The sequence below is a fragment of the Mobula hypostoma genome, chromosome 2, assembly GCF_963921235.1.
Source record: "Mobula hypostoma chromosome 2, sMobHyp1.1, whole genome shotgun sequence".
In the NCBI taxonomy this organism is placed as follows: domain Eukaryota; kingdom Metazoa; phylum Chordata; class Chondrichthyes; order Myliobatiformes; family Myliobatidae; genus Mobula; species Mobula hypostoma.
In genome coordinates this window covers 33,544,319-33,559,215 of record NC_086098.1, presented here as the reverse complement: position 1 = coordinate 33,559,215, position 14,897 = coordinate 33,544,319, and the positions used below count along the sequence as shown (strand labels likewise).

General features: G+C 38.7%; 2 protein-coding genes across 7 annotated transcripts in view; one reads left to right on the top strand and one right to left on the bottom strand.

Annotated features, from left to right (window-relative positions):
• Positions 1-12,377, bottom strand: part of supt3h (SPT3 homolog, SAGA and STAGA complex component) — a 425,840-nt gene extending 413,463 nt beyond the window's left edge. The window contains exons 1-2 of one of the 4 annotated variants that reach the window (XM_063035264.1): positions 12,214-12,377; positions 12,009-12,102 (exon numbers count right to left, since the gene is read on the bottom strand). The gene's annotated coding sequence lies outside the window, so the exon portion shown is untranslated. The remainder of the gene's footprint in view (positions 1-12,008; positions 12,103-12,213) is intronic. The other 3 variants (XM_063035273.1, XM_063035254.1, XM_063035280.1) reach the window with 3 other exon arrangements.
• Positions 1-14,897, top strand: part of runx2a (RUNX family transcription factor 2a) — a 182,473-nt gene that overhangs the window by 74,133 nt on the left and 93,443 nt on the right. For 2 of the 3 annotated variants that reach the window (XM_063035225.1, XM_063035216.1), the window contains exon 1: positions 13,708-14,546. In XM_063035225.1, the coding sequence (XP_062891295.1) occupies positions 14,241-14,546 (306 nt within the window). In that variant the 5' untranslated portion in view covers positions 13,708-14,240. Of the gene's footprint in view, positions 1-13,707; positions 14,547-14,897 lie in introns of those variants that run through there. The other variant, XM_063035231.1, reaches the window with a different exon arrangement.

The window sequence follows — 14,897 nt, the reverse complement described above, 5'->3', positions numbered from 1 at the left end:
CCCCCATAATGAACATTCTACTTCATTCATAACATCACTTAAGTTTGCAAAGAAATAAAAAGTATCTCCAGATGCTGGGGTCAAAGCAATACTCACAACACGCTGGAGGAACTCAGCAGGTCGGGCAGCATCCGTGGAAAAGAATTTTCCCCCACCCCTTTATCTTTCCCCTTACTGGTTTTTCACCTGGAACCTACCAACCTTCTCCTTCCCACCCTCTCCCCACCTTCTTTATAGGGCCTCTGCCCCTTCCCTCTACTGTCCTGACGAAGGGTTCCGGCCCAAAACATCGACTCATCGTTTCCACGGATGCTGCCCAACCTGCTGAGTTCCTCCAGCATGTTGTGAATAAAAATTATATCACTTTTGGTAGTACTAAGCTGCATAGTTCACAAATATATTTAAGTTTGGAGAGGGCAAATCTCCTCAAAGTTAATAAATGAATGATTAATATATACATCACCACTGATTTGAAAAAATCTTTGCATGCCAATCCATATGAAGTATATATGGAAAAGGATGGAGAAGGCTGATACATCAACAAGAACTGAAAATAAGTTATGTGGCCATGTTACAATACAAAGTTTCAAATGTTAAACTGCTTACTGAGAATACAAACACTTCCTAACACTGCTTTTCAGTTTATAAAGTACTAAAATACATGCTAAAATAAATGAAAATGGCATTCAATAATTCAGTTATGAAACAAGCACGAATAAACTGGAAGAAATATCTTCTGAAGTTCTTAATACTGGAGATTACTGGAATATTAGACCATGTGGTGGCCACGTGAGTTTCCTCCGGGTATTCCATTTTCCTCCCATATTCCTCCCATATTCCAAAGACTTAGGGGTTAGAGTTATTAAATTGTGGGCAAACTATGTTGGTGCCAGAAGCACGGAGACACTTGCAGCCTAACCCCAGCACATCAGACTATGTTGGTCACTGACTCAAACTATTTATTTCATATATCTTTCGATGTACGTGTGGTAAATAAAGCTGATCTTTTCTTTGATCTTTAGATTACTACTACATTTTACTAGCTTATAGTCTGGCTGAAATGGCATGGCAAGCAATTCTGTATTGCCTCTCTCAGGTGTTGAATGCCTTATCAATTCTAATCACTAGAAAAAAGTCTCTAACAATACTCAACTCATTATAACTGTAGCTCCAAATACGAATTGTCTTTTACTTGGCAACCCATATGGACTGTATATCATGTCATGTGATATCATCGCAATCACGACACTGACAAAATAAAACTGTAATTATAATAACTTGCCCTCAACCATAGAAATAAAGTTGTTACTAAAGGAATTTGCGTGCATTAAAAAAATCTCATCTTTCACTTTCTAAAAAAAATACAACTTGAAAGGAAATACAAATTACAGAAAATAATTGCTGTACAAGCAAGGACCTCATATTTTCCAAATGCATTCCACTGCATGTACATAATTCAACAGTAATGAATTTTAATTTTAAAAGGTTTAGAAATAGCATTAAGTATCACAGGCTAATCTATATTAGCAGAAAAATCCTACGAGACGTTTTTACCATAAAAAAACTTTTTTTTTGTAATGAAGGGTTGAATAAACGGCCCCAATGACTATTTTGCATCGATCTTCACAGTGGAGGACACATCTAACATGCCAAAGAGAAATGGTATGGATGTGATAGGAGGTGAGGACCTCGATACAACAACAGCTATCACTAAAGAGGTAGTGCTGAGCAAACTTGTGGGCTTGAAGACAGACCTGATCCTGATAGAATGTATCCCAGGGTACTGAAAAAAATGGCAGAAGTTATAGTAGAGACTTTGGTAATAATTTACCAAAATTCTCTAGACTCTGGGCAGATCCCTGCAGATTAGAAGATGGTGAATGTTACGCCACTGTTCACGAAAGTAAGTTGCCAAAAGGCGGGTAACTATAAGGCGGGTGTATAAGATGATGAGAGGCATTGATCGTGTAGACAGTCAGAGGCTTTTTTTCAGGACTGAAATGGTTGCCACAAGAGGACACAGCTTTAAGGTGCTGGGGAGTAGGTACAGAGGAGATGTCGGGTTAAGTTTTTTTACTCAGAGAATGGTGAGTGCGTGGACTGGGCTGCTGGCAATGGTGGTGGAGGTGGATACGATAGGGTCTTTTAAGAGACTTTTGGATAGGTACATGGAGCTTAGAAAAATAGAGAGCTATGGGTAAGCCTAGTAATTTCTAAGGTAGGGACATGTTCGGCACAACTCTGTGGGCCAAAGGGCCTGTACTGTGCTGTAGGTTTTCTATGTTTCTATATGCCAGTTAGTTTAACATCTGTCGTTGGGAAAATGCTTGAAGTTACCATTAAAGAAGAAATAGCGAGGCATCTGGAAAGAAATGGATCCATCAGGCAGACGCAGCATAGATTCAGCAAAGGCAGGTCCTGTTTGATGAACTTACTGGGAGTTCTTTGAGGATATAACAAGCGCAGTGGATAGAGGGGATGATGGACATTATTTACTTGGATTTCAAGAAGGTATTCAATAATGTGCCACATAAAAAGATAAGATAAGGATGCTCAGAGTTGGGGGTGATGGATAGAGGATTGGTAAACTAATAGAAAGCAGCAAGTTGGAATACATGGGTGCTACTCTGGTTGGCAATCAGTGGTGAGTGGTGTGCTGCAGGGGTCGGTGCTGGGCCCACAACTTTTCACAGTATACATTAACAATCTGGAAGAGGGGACTGAGCGTAGTGTATCTAATTTTGCTGATGATACTAAATTGAGTGGAAAAGCAAGTTGTGCATCAGATACAGAGAGATATAAATAGGTTAACTGAGTGGACAAGGATCTGGCAGATGGAATACAATGTCGGTAAATGCGAGGGTATCCACTTCGGAAGAAAAAATGAAAGAGCAGATTATTACTTAAATGGTAAAAAATTGCAACATACTGCTATGCAAAGGGACTTGGGAGTGTTTGTGCATGAAACACAGAAGGTTGTTTTGCAGGTGCAGCAGGCTAGTAAGAAGGCAATTGGAATGTTGGCCTTTTTGCTAGCAGGTTAAACTTAAGAGCGGGGAGGTTATGCTGCAACCGTACAGGATACTAGAGAGGCCGCATCTGCGTGCAGTTCTGGTCTCCTGAGGAAGAATATAGTGGTTTTGGGGATGGTGCAGAGGTTCACCAGATTGATTCCAGAGATGAGGAGGTTAGACCATGAGGAACGATTGAGTCACTTGGGACTGTACTCGCTGGAATTCAGAAGAATGAGATGAGACATTACAGAAAAATATAAAATTATGAAAGGGATAGATAAGATAGAAGCAGGAAAGTTTCCACTGATAGGTGAGACTAGAACTAGGAGACATAGCCTCAAGATTCAGAGGAAAACTTTGGACGGAGATGAGGAGGAACTGCTTTTCCCAGAGAGTGGTGAATCTGTGGAATTCTCTGCCCAATGAAGCAGTGGAGGCTACCTCACTAAGTATATTTAAGACAAGGTTGGATAGATTTTTACATAGTAGGGGAATTAAGGGTTATGGGGAAAAGGAAGGTAGGTGGAGATGAGTCCATGGCCATATCAGCCATGATCTTATTGAATGGTGCAGCAGGCTCGATGGGCCAGATGGCCTACTCCTGCTCCTATTTCTTATGTTCAATAATACTAAACTCTGAACAACTACTTGTTCAAGTTCATTGTTATCTAACTGTACATATATACAAACAAATGAGACAACATTCCTCCAGACCATAGAACATTGTCTCATTTGTATCAACTGCTACTAAAATAGCAATAATTTTTTTGTAAATTTTTAAGGCACAGTATAAAAATTGAATATACACCTGAAATTAAGGCTTGAGTAATACATTGAACTTCAAAACATAAAATAATCACACTTTTAAATCTGGACGGGATGCTGAAATATTTTTTTCTTATGTATGACAAGTCACACACACCAGTTTTTCTTTTAGGGTTACAGAGATTATTAAGTAGTAGCTATAATTCAATGTGTGTGCAAGATTCAACAGATGCTGTAATTCTAAAAATACAAAATCCTGGTAAAGTCACAGCATACCAGTCAGTATCTGTGGTGTGTGAAACAAAGATAATATTTCAAGTCGACAGCCCTTCATCAGGACTCATGATGAAATATTTCCTGATGGGAGACCATCAATCTGAAACATTAACTTCTTTTCTCCCTCTTTTTTGATGCTACAATGCTACAGCTTTTATTACAGCTTGGTCCACTATTTAAGATGTCCACTACTCTAAAAGGTGAAAGCTCACTTTTTTTCCATGGGATTTTTTAATATAAACAATCAGACTGTCCTACAAGAATCTAAAGTTATCCTCAAATTGCTGATTTCTGTAGGTATTCCCAGAGAGGATTCTGGAAAGGAACAAAGTATCATATTTGCAACTTCCTGATTTCCGCGTTTTAACGGTACAATATTCAAGATGCTTCAGTTTTACAGTGCATCATCATTGAAACCACAAATCCCAGACTACTAGCACCTATATAAATTATAACTTCCCAGACAATTGTCTGGACATAATCCTTTCATCCCTGTCTGCCCCAACTTCACACTTTAAAGCACCAGGCAGAATACTGCCATTAAAATGTGAGACTGAAATTCAATCTTGCTAATTTCAATTTACGCCTCTTTTTCCTCAGAACCACAAATGTAAAAATTATATTGGAACTCTTGGAGATCAACACACAATCATTGCTCAGGAAAGCACACATTTTTGACCTGAGAAATGCAGGATCTCCCAGTGGCCACACACCAGAGAAAGCAGGATCTCCCAGTGGCCACACATTTTAATTCCACATCCCATTCCCATTCTGACATGTCTATCCACGGCCTCCTCTACTGTAAAGATAAGCCACTCTCAGGTTGGAGGAACAATACCTTATATTCCGTCTGGGTAGCCTCCAACCTGATGGCATGAACATCGACTTCTCTAACTTCCGCTAAGGCCCCACCTCCCCCTCGTACCCCATCTATTACTTATTTTTATGCACACATTCTTTCTCTCACTCTCCTTTTTCTCCCTCTGTCCCTCTGAATATACCTCTTGTCCATCCTCTGGGATCCCCCCCCCCCGTCTTTCTTCCCGGACCTCCCGTCCCATGATCCTCTTGTATCCCCTTTTGCCTATCACCTGTCCAGCTCTTGGTTCTATCCCTCCCCCTCCTGTCTTCTCCTATCATTTTGGATCTCCCCCTCCCCCTCCAACTTTCAAATCCCTTACTCACTCTTCCTTCAGTTAGTCCTGACGAAGGGTCTTGGCCTGAAACGTCGACTGCACCTCTTCCTACAGATGCTGCCTGGCCTGCTGCGTTCACCAGCAACTTTGATGTGTGTTGCTTGAATTTCCAGCATCTGCAGAATTCCTGTTGTTTACATTTTTGACCTGTTTAGCTTGATGAATGTAGAGGATATTCCAAAAAATGCAAGTCTAAAATTACAATGACAGCAGTATAATTGCGAAAATGCAACTAGTGAACTTCTCTTATAAATGCAAAAATTAAGACCATAAAAATACATTCAAAAGATCTAGGAAACAACATTGGGAACAAGAAGGCTCAATAAAAATGTCACTTTAGCTTTATATATAACAAGCTGGCATCAGCAAACATTAATTCAAAAGTAAAGGCATTTACATGCAGCAATATTTCTAAAGAAAAAAGATAAACTAATTAGACACAAGTTTCTTCAGGACAGCAAATAAAATTTGAATGCCACTCTCAGCACTCGAACTTTGGTCTAATATACAACTTATTGCCAGGGATACTTTGTAGATTTGAGAGATCAGGCAGAATTAGGTGTTATCAGCATTTGGAATTTGAATTTGTTCCTGGAAATTAACTAACAGAGAAATAAGGGAGAGTAACCAGACAGTGGATGAGAGAGCGAGAGAGAGAATGTACTAATTAATTAAACTCAGTGGTAAAAGCAAAAGCCCTCCATTGGAAGTGATAATTTTAAGGGGAAAAATAATCCAACAATAATGTTTGTGACAGAGGAACATAGAGACACCGTATTTGTGAAAACTGGAGGCTGAGGTAAAGGTGGAACCAAACAATATCGGAAATATGCTTGCAGGAAGAGACAGAAGAGAAGGCAAGAAAAATAAAGTTATAAAGGAAAATAAAAGTGACTCTGAAAAGCAAATGTATAATTTCCTCAAAATAATTATATTCTTCCTTTATTAAAGCACAGATTTGCTTACATTACTTTCAAAAACTGTTGCTTAAAAGTTTATTTTTTCATGTCACTGCTTAATTCCTGAAGGTACCGAGCACGAATCACTGAAGGTTCTCTTTCAACCCACATCCTAGCTCTCAGGTCATGTGATGTACTCCTCTTTCCAATTTTGGCAAACAGGCTGAGTCTATGAACAGAAAATATTTTCCGTGGAATGGCAAGATTCCATTTAAGAGAAAAGAACAGGAGTTAGTCCTAGAAAACTGTGAAGTGCACAATTAAACCACCTAGCCGAAGCTGCAGAAACTACACTGAACAACAAAAACTGCAAAGAAGAAACATCAAAATTCAAAAGATACATACACATCCCCTCCAACCCAACAAGATCTTTTACTGATTTTTCTAAAACTAATTAGATTGACTTAATGAATGACTGTTTACCATATTTTGCTCTTCCTGGAATTATAACAAACAGAAAATGCCTTTTTCGTTAGGCTTCTCCAGTCAGCTACACAACAAATCCACAACACTCAACACGTGCCAGGAATTTCAAAGGTTTTTGGATGAACGTTTTATGTAAGAATAAGATTGGTTACATTTCTCAGGCTGGTAAAGAAAATAATTAACAAACTTGGCCATAGGCACACTAAACAGTTTTATTTTACGTTCATTTACAGCACTAATTTGTCGAAAGCTGTTCAGCACAAATTCATCTTCCTCATATCCTCAACTATTCCAAGAACTCATTAATCATTCTAAAGTATATAATTAAAGAAAGCTAGGAACAGAGTATAAAAGAAGTCAGACAGTTCCGAATTCACTGGTTCAGGTGAAACCCCACCATCACAGTAAGACCAATAACTGTCAATACTGTCATTCCAGTCAGTTTTAATTCTCACACAACGTTAAGGGATTTTGTTTTAAACATATCAGGTGCAACCACATTCCCATATAACAAAATTTGATTTTCTACTACGCAATTCCACACAAAAACAGTAAACATTTAGTCTTCAATCAACAAATGACAGATTTGAACAAATGTTCTGCTCAAAATCTTCAAACTGTAAAACTGCTTCAGTTTTTTTTTGTTCTGTCTAGATAATAACCTTCTAATAAACAGAGCAAGTTTGCTTAACTAGGATTGTAGCATTTACATATGTAATGAATCTTCCAAACTACAAACTATGTCTGACTGCTTAAATATCCACAGTTCATACAAACCATTGCCTTATAAAAAATTCTCAGTAGGAGGATAACCATTTGATAGCTTTAACCCCCTGCTGCCTGCAAAAAGAAATATGGCATTTTGCTATGCACATTCACTCTCTTGGGTAAAACTGAAACATTTCTTGTTTAAAAAAAAGTACTTCTTTACAATGACAATAAATATCAACAAAATAACTGAGATGAAAGAAAGTTGCAGGAGACTAGATTAAATCTTTGATCAATAATTTGAAAAACTATCATCAAAACATATCATTTCATTCTTAATTTTTATGATGCTACTTTTCAAAAAATGTAGTTAAAAGCATGCTGATGAAAGTGATATGGACTTTCTGTATTTTCATATGATCTCATCTAATACCTTGATCTTGATTGACATAAAGCAAGTTTTTTTTATAAAGTGCCAGAAAATCATGATTCCCTGTAACTGTCTATAAAGGATCAACATAATGGCTGCAAAACAGTTAAGGCACCAGGAATGCATTAATAAAAATCATTGGCATAAAGATTGAAAACTGAAATAACTATTCTGAAAAGGAATGATAATGCTCAGTTATTCCACATCTTCAAGAACTTGAAACCTCCAAAGAACTCATATTTGTTAGATATCTTCAAATTGCTACACTCCAAAGAACTTGTCTATTTCCTTTGTAATCTCAAGACAATAAAACCAGCCTTCAAAAAAAATCACATTTTAATGTAATTTTCAACCCTTTCAGACACAAACATCCAGAGTCTCCTCTCAAAACAGCTGACACACAAAGCTTCCTGCTTGTCTAACTGGAAGGGGCTCACTGATCCATCAGGTCAGTTTTTCTTAAAACAGTCCATCTTTAAAATGCATTTGTCTCAAATAAATCATTATTAGTCTCAAAAATTGATTTGGGTAAAATATTTATCTGTTACTCTGAACATTGTCTATGAATTATAAACTAGCAACTTTTGAATTTGTGAAATACAGGTAATTTTAAAACTGTAAACACGAGGTTATTCCATATGTAAAGCTGTAATGGTCTTAAAATGACATTTTCCTCAGCTAATGGTGAACAATATGTAATTAAAATGAGGAAAATCTAAGAGGAACTGATAGTTTCTATAGAATTAAATACAGCAAGATGAGTTACATAAAATTAAAATCTATTCAAAAAAGAGATTGCAAACTAGACACAGCAGTAAATTAATATTTCATACTTTCTAAACTTGAAGTTGTAGTTAAACCACAATGGGCAGATAATATAAATTGTTTTTGAACTAACGTTAGTCACAAGATCAGAAAATACAAATTAGAAAATAATAAGGCAAGGAAAAAGAAATCCCATTGCCCTTTTAATTCTCGTTTCCAATCCCATTCATGTAGGGAAATGGCCAAGTGAATCTACAGAATTGATATAATGGACAGCTAACTGAAGGCTGAAAATGGTCTGTTGGCCTGTTAACCATAGGAAATAAATGGCCTGCTGCAAAGCCAATACATTATTACACATAAATAGACAAAAAGTGATTTTAATTAAAACAAGATGATATAACTGTCAGGTAGTTTACAAACTTATAAGGTGGCCTTTCAATCTATACATTTAAAACACTGCAATCTCTTTAACCACTCTAATTCCCATTCCCATGCACCCTCCAATGTAAACCACAAATGTTCAATGGAGAAGTGGGATTAGTTACATCATTCAGATTTATTAATGCAAGCCATACTTGGTATCTAACCTCGATAATTAGATGTAGATTGCTTGACTAAATGCTACAGATTGAGTCTTAACCCATGTCTTATTATCCCAAGGTATACATCACCTTCTCTTAATATCCTTAACTTTTTAATTAAGTTCACATTTGAATATTTATTTCTGTTACACGTTCACATTTTTGGTGAACGTTTTCTCTGTAAACACTTTGAAAATTTCATGAAACATTCTCAATAATCCTTCACTCAAACACAAGATCAACATTATCCCTAGTCTTCTCAATGTATGTCAACAATTTAATTCTTACGCTATTTTTAAAAATCTTTATATCCTTTTCCAAGTTTATTTTGCGTATCTTACTGGAATTATTAATTTCATATTTTAGTTATGAAACATAACAAGCATGAATGAATATCATCTAAATAAACAAAGATTGCAATTTCTTTCATAGGCATCCGTTAGTCTTGCTGGAAAGTCTTCACTCTCCAGGGCACAGGCCTGGGCAAGGTTGTATGGAAGAAAGGCAGCTGCCCATGCTGCAAGTCTCCCCTCTCCACGACACCAATGCTGTCCAAGGGAGGGGCATTAGGACCCATACAGCTTGGCACCAGTGTCGTCGCAGAGCAATGTGTGATTAAGTGCCTTGCTCAAGGACACAACACGTTCCCTCGGCTGGGGCTCGAACTCACAACCTTCAGGTAGCTAGTCCAATGCCTTAACCACTTGGCCACGTGACCACTAATTTCTTTCATACCGCAAGACAACCAAAAGTGCTTTACTATCTCATTATTTACTCTTGCAGTACTGTCACCACACAATTTTGCATACAACAAACTCTCATGACAAGATAACCTGTTTTATAGAAATAAATTGAGGGACAGCTATCAACCAAGTTATTGGAACAACTGGTTTGCCTTTCTTCAAAGCAGTCCCACAAGAAGCAAGGCAGAACATCAGTAAAACATCTCAGCCTAAAAAGAGCATTCCAACAACCTAGAACAACTTTGTTACAGTTTATGACTGGAATTTTGTGTCAAAATCTTTGAAATACAACTTCCTAACTCAAAACCATACCAAATGAGTGACAGCTAACACTGCATTCCTATCCATAGGCACCTCAAATTGATTCTCAAATATATCCTGAGCATCCATGCCACCAGCCATCCACACATTGGTGTTCACTCCAGCTATCTATCCCACACTTCAATAAGAGCTTTTCCTCAATAGGAAATTTATCTTTATTGGTTTAACATCATGTTCCACTTCCACAAATTAATCTAAAATAATGTTCTAAACATCTAAAGAGATGAGCTTTATTTGTCACATGTACAGTGAAATGTGTCACTTGCATCAAATCAAATCAGCAATGATTGGGCTGGGATGCCCGCAAGTGTCCACCACACTTCTGGCATCAACATAGCATGCCCACAATACAATAAACCTAAATGTACATCTTTGGAGTATGGGAGGAAACTGGAGCACTCAGAGGAAACCCACACTGATGAACAGTCTCAGCCCAAAACATCAACTGTTTACTCTTTTCCATAGACACTGCCTGGCCTGTTGAGTTCCTCATGCATTTTGTGTGATGGTGGTGTAAAGTGTTGCTTTTAACTTCTTTCATTTAACAGCATTTTTTTAAACTGCCTCTTAGATTTGCAGGCAGTTAAATATCAACCTTCTGGTTGGTCTGGAATTACTTGGAGGCCAGGATGACAAATTTCCCTCCTTGAAGGATCTTGGTGAACCAGATTGGGTTTCACAGCAATCCAGTCATTTGCTATTACCAAGACTGGCATTCATTTAAATTCCAGATATTGTTTTAATACATATTTTACTTAAATTTAAAAATTGCAGATGCTACGGTTCAAATTGAACTCATGTCATTGGTTTAACAATCTGGAACACTGGTCTACTAACTTCAATGTTGTACAATCTATTCCCCTTTAAGTCAGGCCTACTCACTTCATCAATCCACATCCTACTAATAGCTGTAGCATTGTAAACTGCTTGTAATTGGACTATATTTTATCAATAGTAACTAAATCCATCAATGAACAGACTGTTCCAATGCTCAATCCTCCTATAGTATTGAGCAATGTGGCAGAAAAAAAAGACTTGAAAGAAAGAGCAAGAGAAATGATTAACACCAAACGTTTGCAACATCATATATGTGACAGAAAATAAAAGAATGAGTTGCATGTTGGGGTAACTAACTATGGCCAAATAATTCTTTGCAGGCAGCTTAAATAACAAGATGCAGAGTAACAAAATATCTAAAATATTATGAGAATACACTATGCATCATATAAGTACACCCTTAATTAGCAATGAACAAAATAGAAAGGAGAACATTCATTGCACGAGAGGATACATCCACACAAGAACGCAGTTTTTGTAAGGATTGACGGGAGAGGGAGGCGCTCTGTGCACACACACTGACTCACTAAACACACCGTACTGTGTGCGTGCACAGAAACAAGGCTTCCACACACATGTAATATTCTGAACTGGAAAAGTGGGGAGACGGTATGCTTCGCACTAAATTCAGGGAAGTGGTGCTTAATGTATGTGCAGGAACACAGTTGAATAGAATCAAGGATGGAGTGTTTCCTACATTTTCAGGAACAAATTGTTCAGTGGATTCGGGGGTAATAGAGGTCTGCACATGCAGTTTAGGGCAATCAGGGAAGTGGTGACCTGTGCCAGTGCAGAAACATGGGGTTCAGTGGAATAGAAGCAACGATGTCTGTGTATATAGGAACCCGGGATGTAGTGGAATTGTGTGATTCTGTGCTCGACGGGTCACTGGGACGTGGGTCGGTCGGTCCACGTGCAGGGTCGCGGAAACTGTGGCTGTTCTCGGTATGTGTGAGGCAAGAACGGTGGGTGGAAGTTCATTACCGGGCAGTTAGATGAAAGTTTTCAGCTTACTGCGCAACAGAAAACTCAATCGGTCTTGCACACACGGTTGATCAGAAACCTGTTCACGTGTTGTCTATGAGTGAAACAGAGAGACTTGTTTATGGACAGCAGGACAGTGCTGGAGGAACAAGTCAGAATTTAGGCCTGCGGCATAAAACCATGAATGAGTAATGGTTCTACTCACTTTCGTTTTAATGAGGAAACCCCCTGCAAACGCACGCAGTTCGTTACGAAAGGGGCGTAATTCTACCGGGAATGTGCGTACACTTTTAAATCTCAGCTCCGGATTTGACAGATCCTCACGCGCACCCGACCAAACACTTTCAGGTCCTCAGACGCATATGCTGTTCCCAGTGCACCCTGGGAATTGTAGTTTCGTTAACGAGTACCGGCCAGAGCCAGATTTTACCACAATACCCGGCATGCTCTGCTCGCGCACTTACGTTCGGTTGCGTGTTCCCGCAGCACAATTCCCTACTCGGATTGGTTGCCGAGCTGTTACGGTTGTCAAGACCAATTCGACCGGTAAATGGACGATTCGGCCGTCAATCAAAACATGCGCAGGTCCTTCTGACTTCCCTGCGCGAAATGTTCGCTGGTCTGCCAGTTGAATGTTGGCGAGCTAGGAGGATGATTGCTTGTGATCATTACTAAACTGAATTGTATTTTCAGATCTTGTTGCACTGCACTTCAAACCGATTACATGAATTTTCGATTAACGTACATGAACAAGATTACATTGTTTAATCCGCACTCACGTCACTGCAAGGCTCCCTTTCAAAGAAAAAGTTTGGGAAAGTCTGCTTAGTAATATATTCCAATTAACATTAATAGTAAATCGAAACAACAGGGCGCTTTATCCTACCGGCTCTTGCGTCATTTATGGTCCTCCTTGTTATGTAATAAACACGCAAGATAGCCGGCATATGTTGTATTTAACTAAAATTCAAATAAACGGTACTTAACTATAAGGATCAGAATAAAAGTGTAATATCCTACTTAATTAGCCAATCCAAAGCAAATAACTTTATCCAATACAACGTTTTGCCATTACGTTACATGCTATAGATCATGTCCCTTTGATGATTACTTCTGAAAAAAGCATGTCGTTTGAAGTTGGTTTAACAAGAACATTGCCAGTGCCAGATTACTGACTAGCTAAATAATTGCTTCCTCACTCTAATTCAAATAGCGTTTTGTACATTTGAAAGTTATCGTTAGGCTCGCCGCTAATTTACAGCAAGAGACTGGATCTCGGTAGGTTGTGCTCCAAATTCAGTGCATTCAATTCCCCATCCCATTCATGTTTTCTGAATTATTTAAGTAAAATTAACCCGTGGTTACACTGCGCTTGTTTCTATTTCAGCACTTATCAGTGTTGATTGACACTTATTAGAACATTTTAATTCGCATTATCGATGTAAACTTAGTGGCAAGACAGCTGTAGTTTTTAAGTCGCGACAGAAACTGGAAGTCGTCTGCCTCCTAACACTCCTTGAGGAAATAAATTGCGAAGAAAGCATCGGAGAGCTTTGATAGGCTCAGATCACAAGTAGGCGTTTGCACATTTTACGATTGGATATGTAAATTATTTTAATAGTCTTTTTTTTGTGAAGCTTTACTCTGGGGCAAGCTTTATAACTTTCATTCATTCGCGGAAATGTTTTAGTGCTTACTCTCCAGCCGCATTCTGAAAACTTTACTCCAACCCCCGCCTCATCAGCGTGGAAGAGAATACACACTCATGTGGACATTTGGGGCAAGAAAAGGAGCAGGAAAAGTACCAACGTGATCGTCTCGACTTCGCATCTTGCGAGGGAATACAGTATATTTTAAAATCGTTGATGACTCCTACAGCCACCACGTGCTCTTTGATGTCTCATCATCGCTCACTTTTTTCATGACCACAAACTTGCTTTATAATCCCAACCTCCGTGAAACCACCAGTTGGAAACTGTGGCTTTCCCTCCTCTTGATCGTTTTGACCACAACGTGGATTAGAAATTTTCTCCCTAAAGTCAGACATTTGGAATATATTTGTAGTCACAGAAGGAAAATCCGACTTTCCTGAAAAAAAAGCTGCTTTGTACTTTAGAGGAGAAACTTTTAAAAAAAGAAACTGGACTGAATTGAACTGAATGTCAATAACGGATATTAACTGGACAAATTGACTATTTGTGGCTACTGTAAGCCCCTAATCAAAGTGTTGTGATGCGTATTCCCGTAGATCCCACTACGAGCCGGCGCTTTACTCCACCGTCCACCACGTTACCAGCAACGGGGAAAATGAGCGATGTGAGCGGGATGGTGCCTCACCAGGAACCAGGGCCCGGAGTCGGAACAGCCGGGACGGCGGCGCTGAGCAGGTCTATGATCCGACCCCATGAGAACCGAACCATGGTGGATATCATTGCCGATCACCCTGCAGAGCTGGTGCGCACTGACAGCCCCAATTTCCTCTGTTCTATCCTACCGTCGCACTGGCGGTGCAACAAAACCTTACCCGTGGCATTCAAGGTAAGAAGAACAAGCCACATCTTTTAGACTAAGCACAAGAGACGGAAAGAAATATTGTAAGCTATACCGAACGATAAACATGCTATTTCAATAAATGAAAGGTAACAGTCACGGCAGTTGAAAGTGCACTTAAATAAATACTGACAGCTTTTAATGTGCATTGTTACCACTAACTACTGTTAAATATCTACTGTTTTAGTTTGCTGAGAGTATAGTACCAACTTTTTAAACTTCCATATTATATTTTAACACCAATCAAGACTATAAAACTGGCGAGTGTTCAGCATTTTATCCGTTCCGTGTCTTTTTTTCTGATCCTGCACCTATTTCTGAGCACAGAACAGTATGTAG